General features: G+C 56.4%; 1 protein-coding gene and 1 non-coding gene across 3 annotated transcripts in view; one reads left to right on the plus strand and one right to left on the minus strand.

The window, feature by feature from the left end:
• Positions 1-409: 409 nt before the first annotated feature.
• The window catches only part of PLPP4 (phospholipid phosphatase 4), a 33808-nt gene continuing 9161 nt past the window's right edge, over positions 410-25056 (minus strand). Inside the window, exons 2-7 of one of the 2 annotated variants that reach the window (XM_023746772.1) lie at positions 23147-23255; positions 19659-19749; positions 13557-13620; positions 11711-11800; positions 2596-2766; positions 410-592 (exon numbers count right to left, since the gene is read on the minus strand). In XM_023746772.1, coding sequence (XP_023602540.1) covers positions 442-592; positions 2596-2766; positions 11711-11800; positions 13557-13620; positions 19659-19749; positions 23147-23255 — 676 coding nt within the window. In that variant the 3' untranslated portion in view covers positions 410-441. Of the gene's footprint in view, positions 593-2595; positions 2767-11710; positions 11801-13556; positions 13621-19658; positions 19750-23146; positions 23256-25056 lie in introns of those variants that run through there. The other variant, XM_023746773.1, reaches the window with a different exon arrangement.
• Positions 21313-21437, plus strand: LOC111823898. The gene has a single exon (XR_002826982.1). It is a non-coding gene; the product is annotated as a small nucleolar RNA SNORA38 (small nucleolar RNA).

The following is a 25056-nucleotide window of genomic DNA, read 5'->3' on the forward strand; positions in this document are numbered from 1 at the left end:
CCCCCTTTGCCTGGGAAAACCCGGGCGACATTGCCAAGACCCCCGCCTTCCTTTTTTTCAAGGTGGGGAGGTTTTTATAATTTTTCCACAACCCGGAAAACCACCGGGAGTGGGGCGAGGCAGCGGACCTTTCCGGCAGCAGGAACTTGACCGGGCTGCCCCCCCCCACCCCAATCCTTGTCCCCGTCCCCCTCCCGAGTTGGTCCCATGTCCTCCGTTCTGCGAAATCCAAGAAAAGTGGAAGGTCGGACATCTGAAAGTGGCGGGAGCCGGCAGCGACACGGAGGCAGGAGGACTGAGGGAACACGGATGGGAACCCGGCAGGGAACCTCGCATGTGACAACGTCGGTGGGAGAGGTGCCAGCTCACGTCCACCTCCTGAGCCCCTGGTCACACGGGGGCCCTCGGGTGGCGCCCTCCGGGGGCAGGCTGGGCGTGCTGTCAGCCGCCGGCACCTCCTCCTTCTTCAGCGAGGCCGGCACCCGGAGGCTGACGTAGGGTGTGTGACAAGCCGTGTTGGCCAGAGGCGGGTAGTGCTGCCGGTAGCAGATGTAGGCGAACAGGAGGCCGATGACGCCGCCCACGAACGAGTCTAGGCAGGAGAGAGCACACGCGGGAGGGTTACGATTGTGAGTCCTTCACATGGGCCGTGTGTCTCCCGGGGGCACGTGCTCCAGGAGCCACTTGCTGGCTGGGCCCGACCGCCTCCAGGGAGAGAAACTGTGCCAGAGGAATAACCTGGAGGCTCTGCAAACTGTCCTAGACCTTAAACATCCCTTCAGAATGTGTCCTGGAGCCCGGCCGGCGTGGCTCAGGGGTTGAGCATTGACCCATGAACCAGGAGGTCAGGGTTCGATTTCCAGTCAGGGCACAGGCCCGGGTTGTGGGCTCAATCCCCAGCGTGGGGCGTGCAGGTGGCAGCGATCGATGCCTCTTCTATCCCTCTCCCTTCCTCTCTGAAGGTCAATGCCTTACCTCATCCTTAGCTCAGAATGTCACGCACACCTCATCTTACCTTCCTGTCTCTGAATCTCCATGTGCGTGGGGCCTCTAACTCTCTCATGTATGTGGGTCTCCCGTACTTATGTAATTAAACGTGGTCATTTTCTCATATGAATCTACCTCACGCTGGTTTAATCACTAGGCCCGTAGAAGGAACCTACAAGGCAGAGGAAAATTCCTTCCTCCCCCACAGGCGCCGGGGGCAGGGATGGGCTGCAGGGGTCACTGTTCTCTCTCAGAGTCTCACCCTCCCCTCCTACCTCGGTGGCTACTAACCAGGGCTGAGCAGTCCCTAATGCTTTGCTTGCCCTTCTGCCGTCCACACAGCAGGCTGACCCTGGGCCTCACATTCCTCTGAGCCTCCATGCAGGTGTTTGATGCTCTTATGTGACACCTGCCATGAGGGACAAGTGCGTCTGTGAGGTCACCACTGGGGTGGCCACCCGCAGGCCGGCCCTGCAGGGCGAGCAGGCGCCACCAGGGGACGTGAGAAATGGAAGCAGGGAGGCCCCCGCAGGCTTCCAGCCAGAAGGAGAGGCTTAGCCAACTTGAGAGACGGAAGGCAGGCCCATCTGGCCCCCGAGGGGCGGTGTCTGTGATCCCACAGGATGTAAGTCGGCCAGGCTCCCGGTGTGGGCCCGAGCAGGTCTCCCACTCCCTTCCGGGCTCAGGTGAACCCTCAGCTCAAGCCGGGGCCCCACTGGCTCCTGGGCTACTGTCTGTGCATCTCTTTAGACCCCACACCCCCACTCAGTGCCTGGTAGGGAGGCATCGCAATGATCCAGGCAACAAGCAACGGAGGTTTGCACTGGACGGGGAAGGGGACGTTGATTCTGGAAATGTTCTGGACACAGAACCAAGAAGAGAAACCAGGGAAAACCACGGGGAGCGGGGGGGAGGATCCCCTGGACAAGCAGTCCGCTGCCCGTGGACTGGGGAGCGGCATGAGACCCCGAGCAAGGCCTGGGAGACGATGGCTGTTTACGGGACTGAACCTGTAATCGAGAAGCCAGAGGAACTTCGCAAGAGGAACTCCCACACCGGGCACAGCTACTCAAATCGAAATAGAAATGGAGTCATAAAACTCTCATCATATTCATGTTAACGGACGTCTACAAGGAGCCGCCTCGGGCTTTGCTGATGCCCGTGGGCTACACACGAGTTCTCGTCATGATGGATGGCCCCGCCCACGGTCGCTGGGCAGCTCAGTCACCACAGAAAAGCAACAACTCATCTATCTCCGTCAGGCCTCTGGCTGCCACCCCTCCTCCCCCACCTCTGAGGCAGCCCCAGGCTCCAGGTTGGTCCCTTCTCCAGCTGCAAACCTGAGCCTCCTTGGTTACCCTAATAGGTGAGAGTGGGATGAACACAGCTCCCCACGCCCTGGCACTGCTGCTTCCTAACGAGTGACGAGGGAAAGACAGCTGAGGGCTGTGCGGCTGGGGGTTTCACCGGCCCTTCCTGCTGCCTCACCACCACTGGCACAAACCCTGGAAGAGGTGAGAAGGGCGTCCCACAGGCCTGGGCTGCAGGAACAGAAAGAGCGGGAGGAGGAGCAGCTCCTGGGCAGAGGAGCAGGAGGGGAGGGCTCACCTTGCCAGTGGTGCTTGTAGTCGCACATGCGGGACAGCGCGATCATCATGGCGCAGTACAGGGGCAGGATCGCGGCGCACAGCCGCCAGCTCTTGCCCCTCCCGCTCTCTGTGAAGCAGTGCAGCTTGCCGGCCAGGTAGAACGTGGTGAAGCCCAGGCCTGAAAAGGCAACTGCCGAAGAGAAACAGCAGGGTTACCTGGCAGGTGGTGAGTGGCAGGGATGCAGAGCACCCGGGCACCTGCCTGCCATCATGCTCTCCATCTAGGCAACCTGTGCTCTGCTAGAACCAGGCTGGTATGAAGCTCTCAACCATGAGAATGCCCTCCCAGGCTTGCATGTGACCAAATCTATTCTATTTTATCTATCCATTCATCCATCCATCCAACCATCCACCCACCCATCCATCCATCCATCCATCCATCATCCATTCATCCACCTATCCATCATCTATTCATCCATCCACTATCCATCCGTCCATCCATCATCCATTCAACCATCCATGCATGCATGCATCCATTCACCCATCCATCATCCATTCATCCATCCATCCATCATCCACTCATCCATCCATCCATTATCCATCCATCCATCCATCCATCCATCATCCATTCATCCACCTATCCATCATCTATTCATCCATGCATGCATCCATCCATCCATCATCCATGCATGCATCCATCCATTATCCATCCATCCATCCATCATCTATTCATCCATGCCTCCATCCATGCATCCATCCATTATCCATCCATCCATCCATCATCCATTCATCCATCCATCATCCATTCATCCATCCATCCATCATCCACTCATCCATCCATCCATCCATCCATCCATCATCCATCCATCCTGTTGAGGAGCATGGGTTCCTGAGACACACCAAGCAGGTGTGGTACTCAGCTCTGCCATTTACAACTGTGAGCTCCCCCTCAAGGCCTCAGTTTCCTTATCTGTGCAATGGTGTTAGCACACCACTCACAGTGGCCCTGGGGGTTAGTCTATGAGCAATTGTAAATTGCCAGCACAGTGCTTGGGACCTATTGACCAAGCTCCTCACATTGCTGACTGCAGTAACCATCGCTGTGCACAGCCTCAGGTCTGGAAAGTTCCATCCTGACAGAGAAGCCTTTGCAAGGGCTCCCGTGCAATCTGTGCTCCTGAGTTATGTAACTGCAATGCTTGCTTAGAGAGAATTCCAGAGCCAGGTTCTCAAGATCTCATCATTCTGAGGCCCTGGGGGCTCTCAGCAGATGCAGAACGATCCCAGCTGGTAAAATAAACAAACTTGAAGGCTCGTGAGATGAATCACAGAGATATCTTCCCCATCCCACTCGCAGAACGCCCGAAGCTCTCGATGAGATGAGAGGGACAGACAGCCAGGAGGCCAGGCCTGCTTTTCTCCAAGATTCTTCAGAAACAAATTTCACTTTCAGAACCTGTTTTCATGCCCCGTGGCCCCAAATCCCTTAATATGGTCAGTTTCTCAATTATAGTTTTAATTTCTCAATCCATAGTTTAGCCCAGCTAACATGCTTGTTCTGTTTTCCTTTTTTATGACAAGCTCTATTCACTAGTATTCTAGGATATTAAGGGATTTCATTTTCAACAAGAGGGTGAAAGAAGACGGTTACAGATCTGAGAAGGTGGGTCTACGGTGCATCTACAGGTGAAACCATTCAACGGAGCAACTGGGCAAGGCAGTGATTTCTTCCTCATGAAACAAACAAGGTTCATTAACATCCGATGTAGCGACCCAGCCAGAGTTCAAGTTTCAAGGAAAAATCTTGATGAAAACTGCAGAGTAGACTCAGTACGCACAGTAACTTTTCCAAAAAAAATCTCGCTTCTCTAAACGCTCAGCCATGAGATACTTGTGCTCTGATGTAGGAAACAAAGCCTGTCTTTGCTGGGTTAAGAGAATTCTCAAAATCCTTGAAATCTTCTGAATCTCACACCAATAATTCCTTTACAATGTCTTTTAAAGACAAGAGTTCATTGCAATTATTGATGGCAATAATTCAACAACCTAAAAAAATATCAATTAATTCAACTAGATAATTTAGGGGAAATGATTTGGGTCCTGATGTAATTTAATAGGTCCATTTTATGGATGAGAAATAGAGGCTCAGATAGTCAAATTACTAGTATTTACTGAAGGTTAATGCTGCCCTTAAAAAAAATGAATTGCCGGGCTGGTGTGACTCAGTGGTTGAGCATCTACCATGAACCAAGAGGTTGCTGGTTCGATTCACAGTCTGGGCACATGCCCGGTTGTGGGTCCATCCCTAGCAGGGGGCATGCATAAGGCAGCTGATCGATGATGTTTCTTTCTCTCATTGCTGCTTCTATCTATCTCTCTCCCTTCTCCTCGCACTAAAAATCAATAAAAACGTATTTTTAAAAAACCACCAGCAACTATGAATTATTTCTAAACAAAAGAAAAAAATCATAGGATTCCTTGGCCGAATGCAGTCACAGGACTGCTAACTGCCCATTTGTTTTTTATGCCCCTGTAGGCGCGTGGCCATCAGAACTGAGTTAATACAGAGGGAAGACAAGGGAAGTCACCAATCCATGGAGCTGAATGAACACACACATGACCGGCTCTGTTAGGTATCCCTGCAACAGGCCACCGTCCTGGAGGCAGAAAGACATCTACGGCCACAGAAGGTCATGCCCTCATCCCCTGCTCTAGGCAGGGTGACGCTTAAGCTACCTGAGCCAGGTGAGATTTCCATCTCAGGATGGAAATGATGGTGCATCTTGTTTGAGAATGAACAAAGGGGAAAAGGAACTAAAATGCTGGTAATTAGCCTGAAAGCAAATACCAGAGGCAGGAAATGCAAACAGAAAAAAATTAGACAATAAACTCCTTCTGTGACACCAGTTTGCATCTTCAAAGAGGACTTTGTTCTGGGGAAAAAAAAATCCCACCTGGGCACAATGCACCAAGGCGCTGAGGAAGCATGAGGGACAGGGGAGAACGGGCTTTGGGGGAGAAGGTGGCCGCCCCTTGGTCCACCCTGTGGTCCTGGGAGTGGGCAAGGCCTTGCCCCGGAGGATTAGGACTCTGAAATGACAGAAGCCACTCTGCCCCTCCCTTCACCCTGCACTACTCAATGAAAAATTCTTATAGATGCTACTCCTTACCCTAGAGAGAGTTATGAACGGTCACCAAGATGGGAAGCAGTTTCAATCCCCAGGACAACCTTTTCGTTTCCCCGTCTTGATGATGTGCCACAATGATCAGAAACATAAATATAAGAACAAGACTTCAGAAGGGAGGAATTACCCTGTTCCATATCACCGTTAGGGGAGCTGCTGAGAGCCTGAGCAGGATTACATAAAGATAACATTTTTATGAAAAATAATTGCATTTTACTTCCGAAGGCCTTAGTAGAACATAAAAGTGATGGCCAGATTCGAATGGCAACGCACACGTTCGAGAAACAACTACGAAGACGGCAGCCCTTTATGTACCCTCTCCTGGGGTGCAGGGACCTCAGGAGTCCTCGAAACGGTAATGACCGCCACTGCCCAGCCACCATCTGAGGAGATGGCCTCAAAGGCACCTGCCTTTTGTGAGATGTCGTGCCACCTGCACTTTGGTTTGTTAGGAAAAAACAACCCTTCTGATCAGACCCCAGGCCGCCTTGACTGGGGACTTGAGCCCACACAGGAGGGAAGGTGTGAGATGACAACCATCTATTGGCCTCTGCCCTCGGTTCCTGGCAGAGAGCTCCTAAGACCTAAGTGGTACGAGCACTGGGCACACCCACCCACTGAGGGTGGGCGCCTGGGTGGGTCCTGAATGGAGGCCGGTCACCGGAAGACCAGGTGATGAGAAGCTTGGACTTTCAGCCCAATCCCCCATTCTCCAGAGCGGGGGAGGGGCTGGGAGCAAAGTGAAGACTAATCAGCCTCCGTGATGAAGCCTCAATAGAAATCCCCCCCGCCGCCCCCGTGTTCATGGCAACATTATTCACGGTGGCCAAGACATGGGAGCAACCAGTGTCCTGCAGCGGAGGACTGGCTTCCCCACTCACACTCATTGGCGTTAGGCAGATCCCTGACCTGTGGTCTCACCGGCAACATGGCAATGGGAATATCTACTCAGAGTGTCTTCCTGAGGATTAAGACGAGCTTGTGGGCAATCGGGTGCTTCCCCGGGACATCGCAGACGCTCCGTCCGGGGCTGGAGGAGGCGCTGGTTGATGTCAGAGGCACCTACTCTTCACTGTACATTGACCTTCCGCTTCCCTGTGCATCGTAACTGCAGTAACTGGGTGTCGAGAACCCGATGTCTGGCCCCCTCACATTCAGCTCCGCCGGCTTCCTGAGCCGGTGGCTGCCAGGCGGGAGCCCATGGAGTGAGTGCAGGGAGCGGGGGCCACCGGCTCTCTCCTCCTGCAGCCTGATGCCTGCACCCCCCTCCATTCAGGGGCACTCTGCCTGCTCTGCCTCTGTGAGCAGCAGGAGAGAGCCAGGGGCCCCGCTCCCTGCGCTGCGTTTCACAGGCTGTCCCTGCGCCAGCTCCTTGGCTCCCGCCTGGCACTGCCCCTCAGGAAGCCGGGGGAGCTGACAGCCTTCCAATCACTGAGCAAACCCTCCACGTGGGGAATGAGGCTCAGGGGACAGCAGGTCATGGTTGCAAACCCTCCACGTGGGGAATGAGGCTCAGGGACAGCAGGTCATGGTTTCAGTCAATTCTGTGTTTGTTTTGAAGAAAAAGCAGCCGCCGCAGCAGCTACTCGTCAGTTCAGTCACCACGCCCACTGGCCCGCCAGCCAGGAGCTCTCCTGGGAATGAGCACGGTGGGCGCGTGGGGAGCCCCCGAAGGGGGGGCGACTCCTCGATGCCAACGACGCCGGAACGCGATGGAAAGTGTGAACACCCTGCAACCCAGTCAGAGTCCGACTTCCCCGGGGAGAGGGGGATGCATCGCCCTGATCTCAGCTTCAGTGTTTCACTCGTTAGAGCAAGAAGCTGGGATTCCGTGAAAGGCCATGGAGTCGAGGCAGCCAAGGGCCTGAGTCTAGAGCAGTGGTTCTCAACCTTCCTAATGCTGCGACCCTTTAATATGGTTCCTCATGTTGTGCTGACCCCCAATTTCATTGTTACAAATTGAACATAAAGCATAGTGATTAATCACAAAAACAATATGTAATTATATATGTATTTTCTGATGGTCTTAGGCGACCCCTGTGAAAGGGTCGTTCGACCCCCAAAGTGGTCGCAACCCACAAGTTGAGAACCGCTGGTCTAGAGGAAGATGACTTTATTCCCTAACTCAATGCAAGGTTTTGTCCAAGACGAAGAACCTGACCTGCCAGGATCTAGAAAAATAGGCGAACATCACAAGACACACACATTCTCGAAAAACAGCGACCATCCACATCTCCACGGGGCTAGGAGGTTAAGGATTCTACCATAAAGGTGTTTTTTTTTTTTTTCAAACATGTATTCACTTCCTGCTACAGAGCTGGCCAGGTATGACACTCAGCTAACAAGGAGACAGGCTTGGTTCTTGGCTTCAGCGGAAGTAGAAACAGAAGTGATTACAAACCGTGGGGAATGTCAGGAAGGGAACAGACTCTCGGAGGAGAGAAGCTGGAGGGGACAGGGAGGCATCGCGGTGTATAAAGTCAGGAGGTGGAAGGAGCAGGACTCACAGGGCATTAGCGAGAGCGTCCCGGCAGGAAACAGCGCTGCAGGCCTTGGAGGAGAGCAGGCGCAACCGGGAGCTCTCGGAAGCCAGTGTCCTGACCCTGGTTAAGTGCTGGGCCTATGGCCCGGCCGGCGTGGCTCAGTGGTTGAGCATCAACCTATGAACCAGGAGGTCAGGGTTCGATTCCCGGTCAGGGCACATGCCCGGGTTGTGGGCTCGATCCCCAGTAGGGGGCGTGCAGGAGGCAGCCGATCAATGGTTCTCTCTCATCACTGACGTTTCTCTCTCTCCCTCTCCCTTCCTCTCTGAAATGAGGTGGAGGAAAGGAGAAACTGCGTCCCCTGCTGGTGAGTGTGAGCTGGAACGCGGCCTCGTGCCCTTGGACTGGGACCCTCGCCATCAGCACCTGGTTCTTGGGCCTTGAACCCAAACTGGAACTTACCCCCAGCTCTCCTGCTCCGCCTCCCCCCGTCTGCAGACGGTAGATTGCAGGACTCTCAGCCTCCATAATTACATGAATTATTTATTAAAATTCCTCGCAGTGAATCTCATTATAGCTACACCATTGGTTCTGCTTCTCAGGAGAACCCGGACTCACACGGAGAGAAAACTCAACTTGCTCCAGCCTGGCTGGGGATCCCCAGACTAGAGTTCCCGGTGAATTATTCAAGAAGCTGCTCGGCTGCTCTGAGGGACGCTCAGCCCGGTCTCAAGGCCGGAGCCACGGAGGAGCCGCGAGGCATCGGGGGCCTCCACGCGAGAGGACGGAAGAGGAAGGCGGCACGTGTGCACCTGGGCGTCGGAAGGTCGCCCGGGTCCAAGTGTCATCCCGGGAAGGATTTATACGCGAAGCTGAAGGACAGCCAAGCCTCCGTCCAGCGGCCTTCCCGCTGCACTGCCTCGACGCCCCCTCCCCCGGGCAGAGTGAGGAAATGGGTATGTTCCAGGGACCCGCAGGCCCGGCTCACCACCACAGGGCCCTGGTGCCCCCCCCCCTCCCACCTCCACCTCGGCGTCTACAGGCAAGAACGAGCCGGGGAGCAGCGGGAGCTACGAGGTGTTGGTGCCGCAGATGCTGAGTGTCCCTGGGACCTGGGACGTCCCTCACTCAGCTGGGGCAGGTCCGGGGCAGTGGGTCCTGTTGGTCCTCCTTACTCCCCAAGGTGGCCCAGCCCTGCCACCCACACCCCCGACTCGGCTGGGGAGAGAGCGGTGTCATGTCCTCCGGCCGACTGCGCCTCCTAACGAAGCTGGGTCCAGCTACCACTAAAGTGACTCTGCATTTCCCAAGCAGCCAGCAGACGGGAGAGGCAGCCCCAGGCCCTCAGAGGCGTGAGGAGCGAGCCGGGAGGGAGACGGCGGCTGGAGACCCCGATGGCCATTACTCAGGGATGTTTCTGAGTTTTATGCAAAAGGGAAAGGAAGAACACATCTTTCTGAGGATGTGCACACCAGATACGGGTCAGAGAAAGCACCAAGAAAGGCCGTGTGTTCCTACGGCTGTGCCAGCTGAGGTCGGGCACCCACTCAGGGCCTGGACACTTTCCAGAGGAGGGTTTTGTGAAACACTGTTGGCTCATGATTGATCGATCAATTGATTGATGGATTGATTTCTCTCCTCCCTTTCACCCATTTATCAATCCATGAATCTACCCATATCCCAAAAGATGTCTGTTACAGAGGACATGGTGATGTGAGCTTCCACTTTTAGAATACACGTAACATCCTGAACGATCTTTGGGCCCAAATTGGAAGTCTGAGCTAAAAGCCAAAGGCCTGAAACAGCCATAAGGAACCCACACAACGTTGCCCATGGGTCAACGCTCAACCACTGAGCCACGCGGCCGGGCGTGAGGCATCTTGTTTACCGTTGTGTCCCCAGTGCCTGGCACCGCGTCCAGCACGAAGCCCTTCAGTGAACATGACAAAGCGAACGCACAGGACAGCCCGGAACCTCGGCTCTGGCGATAAACAGCAACACAGATAACGACATCCATTTAAAGGGCTACACCAAGTACCTTGCATACGAGGGGAGCAAATAAGACAGCGCACCAAACGCTTAGAAGGCGGGCGCTGCAGGAACGCTGGGGTCAGCATCGCATATCCCCGTGGTTGGCAAACCGCGGCTCGCGAGCCACATGCGGCTCTTTGGCCCCTTGAGTGTGGCTCTTCCACAAAATACCACGTGTGGGTGCGCACGTACAATGCGATTGAAACTTCGTGGGCCATGGCAGAAGTTGGTATTTTGTGGAAGAGCCACACTCAAGGGGCCAAAGAGCCGCATGTGGCTCGCGAGCCGCCGCTTGCCGAGCCGCCCTTTGCCGAGCCGCCCTTTGCCGAGCCGCCGTTTGCCGACCACGGGCTTATCCCAACCCTCACCCACAGGAACAGGCGTCATCTCCCCACTTACCACAGGGAGGTTGTCACAGAGCTGATGCCAGGCAGGGCCGGGCACTGCCACCCAAGTCCCGTTCTCTCCACCACACCTCCCTGCACCCCTCTCTCCACCGCACCTCCCTGCACCCCTCTCTCCACCACACCTCCCTGCACCCCTCTCTCCAACACACCTCCCTGCACCCCTCTCTCCACCACACCTCCCTGCACCCCTCTCTCCACCACACCTCCTTGCACCCCTCTCTCTAACACACCTGCCTGCACCCCTCTCTCCAACACACCTCCCTGCACCCCTCTCTCCAACACACCTCCCTGCACCCCTCTCTCCACCGCACCTCCCTGCACCCCTCTCTCCACCACACCTCCCTGCACCCCTCTCTCCACCGCACCTCCTTGCACCCCTCTCTCCACCACACCTCCCTGCACCCCTCTCTCCAACACACCTCCCTGCACCCCTCTCTCCACCGCACCTCCTTGCACCCCTCTCTCCACCACACCTCCTTGCACCCCTCTCTCCACCGCACCTCCCTGCACCCCTCTCTCCAACACACCTCCCTGCACCCCTCTCTCCAACACACCTCCCTGCACCCCTCTCTCCACTGCACCTCCCTGCACCTCATTCACACTATTTAGTCTTGGCCTTAAGGCTGGTCCCAGCTGGAACATCTACAAGAGATCACACATTGTGTGGAGGTATACATGTGTACATATGTGTGCTACATAGTGGTACAGACGACACACACACACACAAACAAACAGTACCGTCTCCGAGGGAATAAACTCGAGTGAACCCTGAGCTACAAGGCGGCGGCCCAGTGAGCACGGTCCAGCGCCTGAGTCCCACGGACACGGGTGAAGGGTCACGTGTTACACCTGCCGGGCTCGCAGCAGCAGCACCAACGTTTCTAAACGCTGGAGCCTCGTCCACCCCTTGTCCCTCCAGCGGAAGATCCTGTTTGTGAGCCAACGGCCCACACAGGACAGTGAACCGCGCCCTGACCCCGCAGGGCGACCGAGAACCATGGGGGAACCCGTGTCCCGCGGGCACTTACAGGAGGAGTGGATGCTGGGGAAGCTCTTGCGGCCCTCGGACACCAGCTCGGGGTCCCCTGTGCAGTGCATCTCCGCGTTCATCACCCCATCTGGAAAGCAGCGGTGAAAGAAATCGGGGCGCGGTCTACAAAAGACACCACGGACACATTCCATATAAACGCTGCCGTCACAACGAGCCCCAGCTGACCCTGCCAGCTCCTCCGGCCACACCCCAGCCCCCCTGGCCACACCCCAGCCACACCAGCCACACCCCAGCTCCACCCTGGGTCCCACACACGACAGACAGGGTAGAGCTTAGGCCTCGGGTCAGAGAGACCCCCAGCTGGACTCCTGCTCTGCCGCCTACGAGTGTCCTGACCTTGGGAAGGCCAAGTGCCTCCTGAGCCTGTTTCCACGTCTGTCAAGGGGAGGCCACTACCTACAAGGTGAGGCCTGAGGGGAACGGGGTTCAGGAGGAACCTCCCTCAGCGCTGGTGAGGTCAGCGCCCCACCCGCCCAGGCCCTGCATTGAGGCTGCGTCAGGATCCAGGTCCCAGGGCGGCTCCTGTCCCTTCACTGGGACTCTGAGTGGCCGGCTGCCCCTCGCAGACAGCAGATCTCCCCGACCCCCGAGAGGACCCCGAAAGTCTCGGTCCATGAGCGTGGTGGGAGAGTGCCCTCTGCAGGGGAGGGCCCGGGCCTCCTGCCGCAGCCTCGGCTCAGCTCAGCCTGGGACCAGATGGTGCTGAGCGTGCACCTGTGCCGGTCCCAGGATTCGTGATAACCTGCGGCAACCCCTGGGCATCTTCACTTTACAGGTGCAGAACGCAGGCTTCGAAAGGGAACACCCCTCTGGGTCACACTCAGCCAGCTCGGAACCGCGCCCCCCATGGGCTCCTGCACCCACACACCTCACCCTGCCTTTCTGCCTCGTTCCAGTGAGGGTTTTCTCCCAGGTGTGCGATGGCCGATGGCCAACCACCTCTCATCGAGTCAACCCAGTAACGCCACCGCGGGCACGGCTGCAAACACAGGGCCCCTTTTCTGCACGCATCGGGGCACCGTTCATACACAGTGGCTCACGGACACTCCCAGCTCTAGGAGGTAGGCCCCAGTAATCACCAATAACAGCCAATAATCAATGTCAGTCATCTCTCAGAGGTCTGAACCACACCCTCCGAGCAGCCCAGGCCTGAGAACCAGCAGTTCAGCAGGGCCCCTGGCAGCTCTAAGCAGGGGCTGCTCGTGGTCGCAGCAGCCCAGGGCATGGACCGCCTGCCCGACGGGTGTCCCTTCCCTGCCCCCTCGGAGCCCGGCCCGCACCTGCCCAGGTAGGTGGTCAGTAAAGGCCGAGGTGCTGGGAGGGGAGACAACCTGCCTCAGGCCAACAGCTGGTCAGGGCCCAGGCAGGTCTCGAATTCAGGCCTTTTGACTGTTCTCTAGAGACCGGCCCTCCCAGGCAGGCGGGGAGAAGGCACGACACGGAGAACAGAAATCCTTCCCAGGAGGGTCAGAGCGTCTCCGATGCCGATCCACCCTTCTTATCCCGAGGGAACAACAGACGGTGACCTCACGGATTCTGGAGGCAAAACCGACGAGCGGCCGGGAGTGGGTGGAGCACAGGATGGACTGGAAACACCGAAGTGGAGTCGGTGGATCCCTCTTTACTACCGACCTCCCGCTTCCCGAGACAGGGGCTCGGAATTCGAAGGGGAGGAAAGACTGTGCTGAGGACACAACCCAGGACAGCGTCCGAGGGAACCAGCAGAGCTGGCATCTGCCTCGTGCTGCGTCCTCCCCGCGGCCACGGTGCCTGCACAGGTGGCCTTGGGCGCCTGTCACCAGCCGTTTCTTTGGGGGACTCACCTGCCCACGATGAGCTTAATGGTGTTTGTGCAGACGCCGTTCAGAGCGAGAGCCAAGGACACGGCTACAGGACAAAACCAACAGACAGAAAAGTCACCGGCTGGTCTCAAGTCAAAGTCATCACCCACATCACAAAACACTATTTCATCTACGGCTGAGGAAGACGGGCCAACAGCTTTAAAAACAGCACGTTTGGGTGGCGAGTAAAATGTAATTAGGACAGGACTTTGGAGAGCGACTCATAAAACCCCGAGTCCTGAGCCGGAGATCGATCTCCTCCCCGACTGAATGCTCAGTATCGCGGAGGAGCCGTCTGTCACGGGCAGATGTAAGGCTGGAAGCGAGAAACATGAACTTCTCATTTCCTTCTGCAACCTTCTCAGTCAGTTCTCATGAGAACATCCTTCTGCAAAAGAGGACACTCCCATTTGGCAATTCTCCTTTTTATTTTATTAAACTTATTGGGGTGACGTGGGTTAATATGGTCATAGAGGTTTCGGGTACGGACTGCTGGGTCATGTGGCAGCTCTATTCAGGTTTTGAGGGACTCCGTACTGTTGGCAGAGGGGCTGCACATCTCCCTTCCCACCAGCAGTGGACGGACGAGGGTTCCCTCTTCTCCACAACCTTGCTATTACCTGTCTTGTTCTAACAGGTGTGAGGTGGTTTCTCGTTGTAGTTTTGATGTGCACTCCCCTGATTGCTAGTGAGGTTGAACATCTTTTCATACATCGATAGGCTATTTGTATGTCTTCCTGGGAGAGGTGTCTGCTCAGGTCCTATGGCCATTTTTTAAAATCGTTATTTTGAAAGTATTACATAAGTTCCCTTTATTCCCCATTGACCTCTTCCAGCCTGCTCCCGCCCCGCCCCCATCCCAGGCCTTCACCACCCTGTTGTCTGCACCCCCAGGTTAAGCGTCTATGCACACAAGTTCTTTGTTGACCCACCCGATGGCCGTTCTTTCCTTGGGTTGTCTGACTGGTGTTGTTCTTTGAGCTCTTTATATACTTTGGATATTAAACCTTTGTCGGGGCTCCTGTGTGCAAATACCATCTCCCATTTGGCGGCTGCCTCTTGTTTTGCCGTCGGTTCCGTTTGCTGCGCAGAAGCGTTTCAGTTTGATAGCGGCAACTACCTCCTGTCGACCTGTCACCTGCCAACAGCTGCCCATCTGCTATCCAGCAGGCGCTGTGTCTGAGGTGAGGAGTCCCACGACCTGGTGGGTTCTGAGAAAGTTGGCCTAAAGCACCAGGAATTTTGGAATACTTTGTCTAAAATACACAGCAGGGGGCTCTCCCAGCTCCGAAGGACTTTGATGCGTGAGGGACAGGCCATCCAAGGATGCGCGTGACGGAGTCAGGGAGCTGCCCCGTGTTCATTGAGACCTCACACGTGGCGAGTCCGTGTGCGGAGGCTCGGATGCCGTGCACACGGAGAGCCCTCGGGTGCCCGTCCCCTTGCTCTACTGAACGATGACGCACAGGAGCTGCCCTTCCCTCTGGCAAATACGAAGGACTCAACAGGAGCCAAGATTCCCGTGGGGACATTTTCGGGAAAGAGGTGTTCATGGCCATCAGGGAACGAGCCTGTTGTCCTACGAGCAGAGAGCTTGGAGTGGCCAGGGGGCACCACGGGCACAGGGACGAGCTGGAGAAAGCCGCTTGCCTTTTAAAAATGTTTGTGTTAGGCTGGGGTGACATTGGTCAATAAAATTATAAAGGTTTCAGGTGCACATCTGTGTGCTGTACCGTGTGTTCACCACCCAAAGTCTAGTCTCTTCCCATCACCATTTACCCCCCGTTTACCCTCTTCTACCCCCGCCTTCCCTCTGGTACTCACTGCACTGCTGTATCTACCAGTTTTACTTATTTTTTGCTCAACCCCGTCACCTTTTTCACCCAACCCCCTCCCCTCTGACAGCTGTCAGGCTGCTCTCGGTATCTATGCGCCTGTTCGTTCGTCTATTTTGTTCATTAGATCCCACGTGAGTGAGACCCTACAGTGCTTGTCTTTCTCCGACTGACCGACTTCATTTCCCATGATGCTCTCCAGGTCATCCGTGCTGTCGCAGAGGTAAGACTTCCTCCTTTTTACAGCTGAGGAGTCCATCACCTCACACCTGTCAGGATGGCATCATCGATGAATCAACCAACATTAAGCGTTGGCAACGATGTGGAGAAAAGGGAACCCTCATGTACTATTGGTGGGGCTGCAGACTGGTGCAGCCAGTGTGGAAAACAGTATAGATTTCTCTCAAAAAATTGAAAATGAAACAGTAGCCCTGGCCGATTTGGCTCAGTGGGTAGAGCATCAGCCTGGGGACTGAAGGGTCTCGTGTTCGATTCCAGCCAAGGGCACTTACCTCTCGGCTACAGGCTTGATCCCCGGCCCTGGCCAGGGTGCATGTAGGAGGCAACCAATCGATGTGTCTCTCACACCGATGTCTCTCTCTCTCTGTCTCTCCATCTCCCTTCTATTTTCTCTAAAAAATCAATGGAAAAATATCCTTGGGTGAAGACTAACAAAACCCGAAAATTAAAGAAAAAAAGAAAAAGAAACAGCATGACCCAGTGATCCCACTTCTGGGAATATATCCAAAGAAACGCAAACACCCCTTGGAAAGAATGTGTGCACCCCCTGCTCACTGCAGCGTTAGTTACAACAGCCAAGACGTGGAAGCAGCCCACGTGCCATCAGTAGGCGAGTGGACGAGCAGCTGTGGTGCACGTGCACATGGAAACCTACCTGCTGGCAACAAGTTGTGGGAGCAGAGAGAATGGAGCAGCCGGTTCCAATGGACTCCTTTGTCAGAGGAAGGTTTACCACCCGAGTGTGAGGGGGGGACTGCATATCTCAAGGGTGGGGGGGGGAGGGGAGGGGCCACAGGTGGCTCAGCGTGTGGTCCTACCACTTAGACACCACGCCTGCGAGGGGGGCGCAGAAATGGAAACGAGAGGGGGAAGCGCAGGGAAACCCTCTGATTGCATCCGCGTGCACAGACCCTCCTCCCGAAACGCTGGCCTCCCTGCCCTCTCCCAAGCTCGGGGCCTGCGGGAAGGTCTCCTTGGCAGAGAAGGGATCCCTGGGCTGTCTTCATGCCGCTTGTCCCGGAGCCATGACAACGGACAGGCTGTGAGGACACCCGACATGACGGGGTCTCCCCCACACCCTGGTCCGCGGGCGCCCTGCTGTTCTCCAGCCGGTCTGACTTCCCACCTGGCCCTGGCCTGGCCTCTCGCACAGACAAAGTCTCCGGAAGAAGCATCACCCGCTGAGCTGCCAGTGCCTCGGGAACTTCAAGGGGAGGTGTCAATCGGAACCCCACACACCCGACCTCTGCACCCCTGGGCTCGCCCTGCACAGAGCGGGTCTTGGAAAGACCCAAGTAGCCGAGCTGGAAACTGTGCATGTCAGGTCCTGACGGCTGGCAGCTTCACTCCTGACCCGAAAGCCCGAAGGAGAGAAGAGGGGGGATCTGGGGTGACAATATCGAGGGCGGATGGCATCTCCTCATGAAAGTGATGGTGAGCTACTTGCTGCCAGAACCACAGCCTGACTCCTTATTCTGGAAGTGACCTGGACCGGTGGTTATTTCCATCTGAACAGCACCCCAGGGCATCAGCATGGGCCTCTCACCGACAGACACCAGAGAGAAGACAGCCGAGTTCAGATGCAGGAAATGAGTGACCTGATCCGAGAGCTTCCTGACTAATGACAACCCTGGTTTGAGGGGTCTGGTCGACAGCACCCCACCGCACTGTGGGCTCGAGAGGTCAGCCAGCAACCAGACTGTCTGCTGACAAAACCCAAAGCCACGTGGTGTGAGCTGGCCGGCAAGAGGCCTGAACAGAGGCACTTGCAGACTAACGAGTGTCCCAGAGGCTCCGAGGCCCCTGGTCACGTTCGTTGCTGCTGGGGAGTTAGCACTCCTTCCAGACGGGGTTCTCGTCACACGGACAGTGTTCTCTGCCTGTGTCCCTTGAAGCCTGAAGCTGCATGGGCCCAGCCTCACTCCTCTGGTCCAGCAGTGATGCACAGAGGTGGCCACTGGACATGCAGGGAAGGGGAGCGCACGGCATCCAGTCTGTGGAAGGTGCCCGAGGAAAGGGGCCTGGGCACGAAGCCCCTCCCCGGAAAGTCCTGAATTCCAGACATTGGGAGGCTGCACCTAGTCTCTGTCCTTGCTTTTTAAATATATTTTTATTGATCTCAGAGAGGAAGGGAGAGGGCGAGAGAGAAACATCCATGATGAGAGAGAATCATGGATCAGCTGCCTCCTGCACGCCCCCCACTGGGGATCAAGCTCACAACCTGGGCCTGTGCCCCGACCGGGAATGGAACTGTGACCTCCTGATTCGTACGTCGACGCTCAAGCACTGAGCCACGCCGGCCGGGCCTGTCCTCGCTTTGTAAAGCTCCTCCCTCCTCCCCCGGTTTCTAAGGCTTCCGAAAAGCAGGGGCTTTTAAAAAACGTGAGGCTCGCCATCATTTCTCCAGGGCAGGCTCTCATTTGTTAGGCCAACAGGACGCCCGATACCTCCACCTTCTCTGTTGATGTGTAGGAGGCGGGTCTGGGGTGCGATTTCGAAATGCTCCTCAGGAAGACTCACCGAGAGTGAAAAAGCCCGGAGAAAGCCACGGCGGGCTCCTTGCTGCCGTCGCCACAGCCAGACCTCAAGAGCCGCCGGCAAATTACCATGAGGCCCTTCCCCACAGTCACAGGTCTTGGGGTCTCAGACCAGAGGGGAGATGAAGAAACAGTGAGGGCAAGGGGTGGGGGTGCAGACAGTCTGGAGTTTCCTCAAAAATTAAACATGGAACTGCCCTCTGACCCAGCGATCCCCCTTCTGGGACGATATCCTGGAATCTGAAACCCCATCAGACGAACATGTGCGCCCCATGCTCACCGCAGCACCATTGACAAGAGCCGAGATCTGGAAACAGCCGAGTGCCCGTCAGCAGACGCGTGGGTAAGAGCTGTGGGAGTCACACCATGGGATGCTATGCAGCTGCGAAGGAGGAGGATCCCTTACCCTTTGGGGCAGCCTGCAGGGACCTGGGGAGCATGATGCTGAGTGAAGGAAGCCAGTGAGAGAAAGACAAGTGTCCCAGGATCTCACTCGTATGTGGGAAGAAAATAAACTAATGAACAAAAATAGATCCAGAGACAAAGAAGCATGGAACAGACTGACGAATCTCACGGGAAGGCGGGGGGGGGGGGGGAGGCGGCATGAAAAGAGATTAACTAAAGAATTTATGTGCATCTATGCCGAACCCACAGACACAGACAACAGTGTGGTGAAGGCCTGGGAGGGGAGGGGGAGTGGGGTGGGGTAGATGGAATCAATGGAGGCGGGGGGAGAATCTGCAATACTTTCAAGAATAAAGATAATTTTTTAAAGTGAGGGGAAGGGATTTCCAGGTCAATTGAGAAGACCCCCAACAGGACATCCTGGGACCACAGTGCTATCCGTCCTGACCCAGCCCCGGCCGCTTGGGCCACGTGTGGGAGGGGCCCCCGTGCCCTGTCTGGAAAAGCCTACCTCTCCACCACCAGCCTCGGAAACTGGGCCGCGTCACTACCAAACCCGAAACCACAGAGGAGCAGCCAGGACCTGCCTGGCCTGGGGGGGGAGGAAGGGGACGGCATCCACAGGCTGGTCGGAGACCACGACTTCCGTGGCCAGGCCCGAGAAACCATGGAGCCAGGGTCTCTGGGGGTGTGGACGTGGTGATTTCTGAGCTGCCTGTACCATGGGCCTATTCGCCACAATGTGAGCTGGACAGGCAGGGGTGACAAAGTTTCAGGTTCGTTTTCTTTCGCCACCAAGAGCTGCCCTGCCCTGAGCCCAGGCAACCGGTCTTGAGGGAGGCGGACGCTACTGTTCAGAACAACGGACAGCGGCCACGGGCTGAGGGGAGGCGCTGCTGCTTCCACCTGTGCCCTGGACCTTCCTGGTCTCACAACACTTAGTCTTGCTCCTCCCAAGCTTGATTTGACCGAGAGAAAGTTAGCTGGGAGCAACTGAGGTTTTCTTAAACCCCGTGATCTAATTCAGTCCTGCCCCACCCCTTAAACCAGAGCCGTGGATACTCTACCTAGGAAGGCTTCCTTAATTTCAGTCTTGTCTGTTCGCCGGATAATTTTCACCACACAGATCACAGCCAGGGGCGTGAGGAAAGAAATGGCCTGGAAGGGAGAACAGACAGTCCCTGTGAGGACAGTGCTGGGCCATCAGAGGCTGATGGGTCATCAGGGCCAGTGGCTGATCGACCATCAGGGCCAGTGACTGATCGACCATCAGGGCCAGTGGCTGATCGACCATTAGGACCAGTGGCTGATCGACCATCAGGGCCAGTGACCGATTGGCTGATGGATCATCAGGGCCAGTGGCTGATTGACCATCAGGACCAGTGGCTGATCAACCATCAGGGCCAGTAGCTGATCGACCATCAGGGCCAGTGACCAATTGGCTGATGGATCATCAGGGCCAGTGGCTGATGGATTATCAGGGCCAGTGGCCGATTGGCTGGTGGATCATCAGGGCCAATGGCTGGTGGGTCATCAGGGCCAATGGCTGATGGGTCATCAGGGCCAGTGGCTGCAATGGGCTCCCTGGTGGATGATCTGACTGAACTCCTGACCCCACCTGAGGAGGAGGCTTTGTATCTACACTGCAGACTCCAGACGCTTGAACTGAGGGCTGATTGCAGGTTGTAACTGATGTGTAATTGCCGGAGCCGTTTTAAAGTGGCGGCTTTTCAAACAGAAAGGACGAGTCTGTAATTATGACGACTCGTCTTTGCCAGGAAGCCCCTCGCGTCCTCCCTGCAGCAGGTGGGGGAGCCCCCTCTCCCCCCAGCTCTCCGGCCACACGAGAGCCCGTGGGGCTGCTCAGCGTCCACCATTCATTCCCCTCTTGTTCTGCTGAACACTCGTCTCCGCGCAGCTCTTCCCTCCCTTTCCTGCCCGGACCCACAGCACAGACGTCAGGAGCACTTTAATGAGCAGGAGGTGGGATTCGCACTTTAATGAGCAGGAGGTGGGATTCGGGTGCAAACAACTCCCTGCAGGTGCGGAGTCCCTTCTCCTCAGCACGGCCGGGCCCCTTGGGCCCCCTTGGAACTCCGTGATGAGGCCGAGGACACAGCTGGTGGGAGCGGCCAGGCTCTGAGGGCAGGTGGTCTGCCTCCCACACCTGGTCTACAATGAGGAAGAGGGGCTTCCTAACAGGACAAAGCATGGCCAGAAGGTACGTTTGTCAGGACAGAATTCATCCGTATGAACAGGCTCTGCCACCTCCTCCAACCAGAGCTCAGAACATCTGGGGGGGGGGGGGAGCTTGGGAACTGTCTGCGGAGACCGTCCATGAGACCTGAGGACCCCTCTCTGCTCACTGTTCCTTTCTGACCACGAGTGGGAGCAAGAGCCCTCTTGTCAGCTGTGGCCTTGAATGACTTGGCTGTTTACACCCCGGAGGGCATTCAGGAGAAGGGGCCCAGGTCTGGGCAGCTGCTGGAAGAGACTCAGAGGGAAGCTGAGCAGCAGAGCCTGCCCCAGGACAGGAGGACACTCACTCCTGGGGCCTCTGGACGTCTGGGACGTCCCCCCCCCCCCCAGCCCGGAGCTCTCAAGCCTGAGTCTCTGCCGGTCCCTCAAGCACGCGCCCAGGTCAGGCTGGACTCCGTCCCCACGGCTCTGATGCTGGTGACAGCCCACTCAGACCACTCGGCGTTTAAACAGCGGTGACTACCCTCCTGCAAAGGCCTGTCTGTAGTTCCCTGTCTTCGGACATAAGAATTAGAGGCAAAGAAATTGGACTTGGGGGTGTGGAGCCAGCTTGCTCCTGCAGGCTCAAGACCAACCATCCCACCCAGAATAAGTAAACAAGCAAACAGCGGTGACTGCGGGCACGCTCACTACGTCCAAAGTTAGAGTCAAGGTCAAGATGTCCTTGGCTCCTTGTTCCTCTCACGTTAGGCACCGCAGAGCAGGCCTCCACCCCCCAACAGACAGCAAACAGCTCTGCCATGACCCCAGTCACACCTTAAACATGGGAACAGCACACACTGAAGAAAGCCTTGCAGGACAATCCGGATGATACACCCAGTTAGACAGAAACAAGACCCAGAAAAGAGCACCAGCTGCAAGACTCTCCCCAAGAGGCTCAGAATCTGAGCAGGAGTTTGCCAAACGATTGGGAGGCAGGGGCACACCCGCTCAGGCTCTTGGCTCAATGGCCACGGGGCGTCTCAGCACTGCCCCTGCCTCAGTTCTCCTGCTCTGCACCCAGAAATCTGTAGCATTTGTATCTAGACTTTGAAACAATCCATTGCTCACGTAAGCCCAGGACACAGCCACACGTCGCTCACATTACCCCACAGGAACACTCATCTCTAAACTATGTTTCACATGAAACCTGAAGACTGGGGGGGGGGGTACGGGATAAAGAGAAGCTCCCCATGAAAGACACTCAGCGAACTATGCAGACACCCAGGTCCTTTATTTCTAGGATTCGTAGATTTGACTTAGAGCCAAAATGGAAGGAGTCTCATTTTAATGCTCAAGTGTTAGGTAGTGATCTCTTCATAACCACCCTAATTTTTAATTCCTCTGAGATTGATGAAAATCCAGTTTATTATCCAGCAGAAAAGCAATGATTAAAAAGCGATGAAAGTAAGACTTGAATGCTCACTAGTCCTCACTAATGAACAGGAGTTCCTCCATAAAATCAGGGGATTTCTTTCTAAATGGAACGTTTCTCGTGTACTCTAGGAAAGCTTTGGAACCAGGGACCCCGTCCCCAGAGGCACCAGGCCTGGCAAAGAGGAGTACCTTCCCCCCAAGGCTGCCACCCAGTTCCGTCATCGCTGCACAACGGGGGCTCATCTCCCTACGCACGGCCTGGGCACCAGCCAGGAGCCCTGACCCAGCCCCAGCCCGAGGGCAGCCTCGCTGAGAGGGCTCGGGGCTGGCCGCTCAGATGGGGTTCCAGGCCCTGCCACTCACTCGCTGGAATGCAGTTCTGCACCTGCAACCGTGGAAATAAAGACCCTCCTTCCACGGGGTGTGGGTGGGACGCGCTGAGACCATCTTCCCGCAGTTACCAAGGGCCGGCCGAGGAGGGAGTCCCAGAGGGTGCGACTGCCGTGGGGCAGGCGACAGGCGACGTACACACATCCCAGCGAATCCCCCCGATGTGGGCGCTGGCCCACTTATTCCAGAAGCCGAGACCCAGGCACTACCCAGGGGTGGAGTCACACTGGCCGCCTCGCCGGTGGCGACAGCTGACCAACTGAAACCAGCGGCGAAGACCTCAGCTTCTCTTCGAAGCAGGTGGAGCTGCAGTTTCCGGCCGATTTCACTGTGAATATTGGGGACAGCTCAGCGCAGCTCAGGCCGGCAGGCCCCTCCTCCCAGCGCCCGCCATCACTCCTTCTCACGTGAGCCGTGAGCCGGCAGCGCCCGCCAGGATTTGGTTTTGAACTGGAACCTGATGGTCTGCTCACCGTCTCCAGGGGGTGAGAAAAGCTGAAGGAGAAACTCACTCGGGAGAAAGGCCGAGCCGGCGGGGACCTGTACTTACAAACATGAGGCGGGTGGGGATGTTGTCCGACTGCACCAGGGGGTTCTTGTACAGCCAGACCTCCTCCGGCTGGATGACCCTCTCGAACGGGTCCAGAAACTCAGTAAAACTGAAACAGCAAAGAAAGGTGCGTGAGGGCCGAGCACTCGGCTGCTGTCTTACTTCCGGGGAGGCCGTTTCCCCCCGCCCCAGGAGGACCAGCCCAGCCTCCACCCCCTCAGAGAGCACCAGCCCTCCCCTCACCCCCAGGGAGGACCAGCCCTCCTCCTACCCCCAGGGGAGGACCAGCCCAGCCTCCACCCCCTCAGAGAGCACCAGCCCTCCCCTCACACCCCAGGGAGGACCGCCCACCCCTCACACCCCAGGGGAAGACCAGCCCACAGAGAAGAGGAAGGATGACGCTGCCCGGGCTGGTGGCTCTCAGCCCCGACCAACTGGGGAAAGACAGAAAGAATGACAGGGTTGGTGGCATCTTCCCTCGCCACCTGCCAGCGTGGACCGATTCTGGGCATGAGAACAGCTGTGAGCGTAACATGCAAAGACCCTAAGCCCCGGGGATTCGAAAGTGAATGGGTCTAGCTCTGCCTGATGCCGAGCAGGTGCCCAAAAGAACTTCAGAGACTGAGTGGCCCCTCTCTAATTTCAGAGAGAACACACGTTCCCTGAGGTCCCCTCTGATAAAGGATTGTCATCGCACTTCTGGCTGCAGAAGAGAGTTATGGAAATGCATTCTACCTTGAGGGTCACCCCCCGCCCTGACACCTGGAAGGCCGAGTGCCGGCAGATGGCAAAGGGCACAGCAGGCGGCCAGGAGTCGGACGATCTGATGCTCTCCCTTCCCTCTGCTCCGACGCCTGACTATTAGGAAAAGTTCCACGAATGAGCTGCACTCACTTGGAAACTCTCCGTCTAACTGGTCTGTGGAAATGCTCCGCCAGACCAGCTCGGCCAGAGCTGAGACCCCGAAAGCAGGCGGGACAGCTTCGTCAGGGGCCCGAGCGAGTGCTTTACAGAACTGGAGACCACCCTACGCTTCACAGCTGAGCTCCGAGACGGCAAGTGATTGGACCGTGGTCCCACAGCCAGGAAGTGGCGGCAGGGACTCGAACCCAGGGCTGTCCAACTTGTGGTCCGTGCTGCCCGTGGGAGAACAACACCTGTGTGGCACCGACGCACACGTGCTTGGCCGCATGCTGTTCGTGGGATCTCCACCACCCGAGTGGCCGTACACCGAGGAGGGAAAGCTGCGATGGGTGAAGGTTAACAAACAAGCTCTTCTCAGCGGCGCCCACGCAGGAGGAGCCACGCTCCGTTCCAGCACCAAGATCGTGGAGCCCAATGGCGAGAAGCCAGAGTTCGAGTCCAGCATCTCCCAGACTCTGCTGGGACTGGAGATGAACGTGGACCTCAAGGCCCAGCTGCGGGACTGGACATCACAGCGGCCAAGGAAACTGAAGTTGGTGGCGGTCGGAAGGCTATTATCTTCGTTCTGGTTCCTCAAGTCTTTACAAAAAATCCACGTCCGCTGGTACTTGAGCTGCAGAAGAAGTTCATGGGCAGCACGTGGTCTTCCTCGGGCAGAGGAGGGTCTGCCTAAGCCGACCCGAAAAAGCCGGACAAAGAACAAGCAGAAGCGCCCGGAGCCGCATGCCGACCGCCGTCCTGGAGGCCTCGTCTTCCGAGTGTGATCGTGGGCAGAGGACCCGCGAGAAGCTGGACGCAGCCGGCTCACAGGTGCATCAGGACAAAACGCAGCACAGCAGCGCCGGGCATAAGGCTGAAACTTCTTCCCGTGTCTATAAGAAGCTCATGGGCAAGGACGTTCATTCTGAATTCCCAGAGTTCCAGTTGGAAAGAAAAATGACTAAATAAAATATCATTCTCACAAAAAAAAAAAAAGTGAGGAGCCA

The sequence above is a fragment of the Myotis lucifugus genome, unplaced genomic scaffold, assembly GCF_000147115.1.
Source record: "Myotis lucifugus unplaced genomic scaffold, Myoluc2.0 scaffold_730, whole genome shotgun sequence".
NCBI classification, from domain to species: Eukaryota; Metazoa; Chordata; class Mammalia; order Chiroptera; family Vespertilionidae; genus Myotis; species Myotis lucifugus.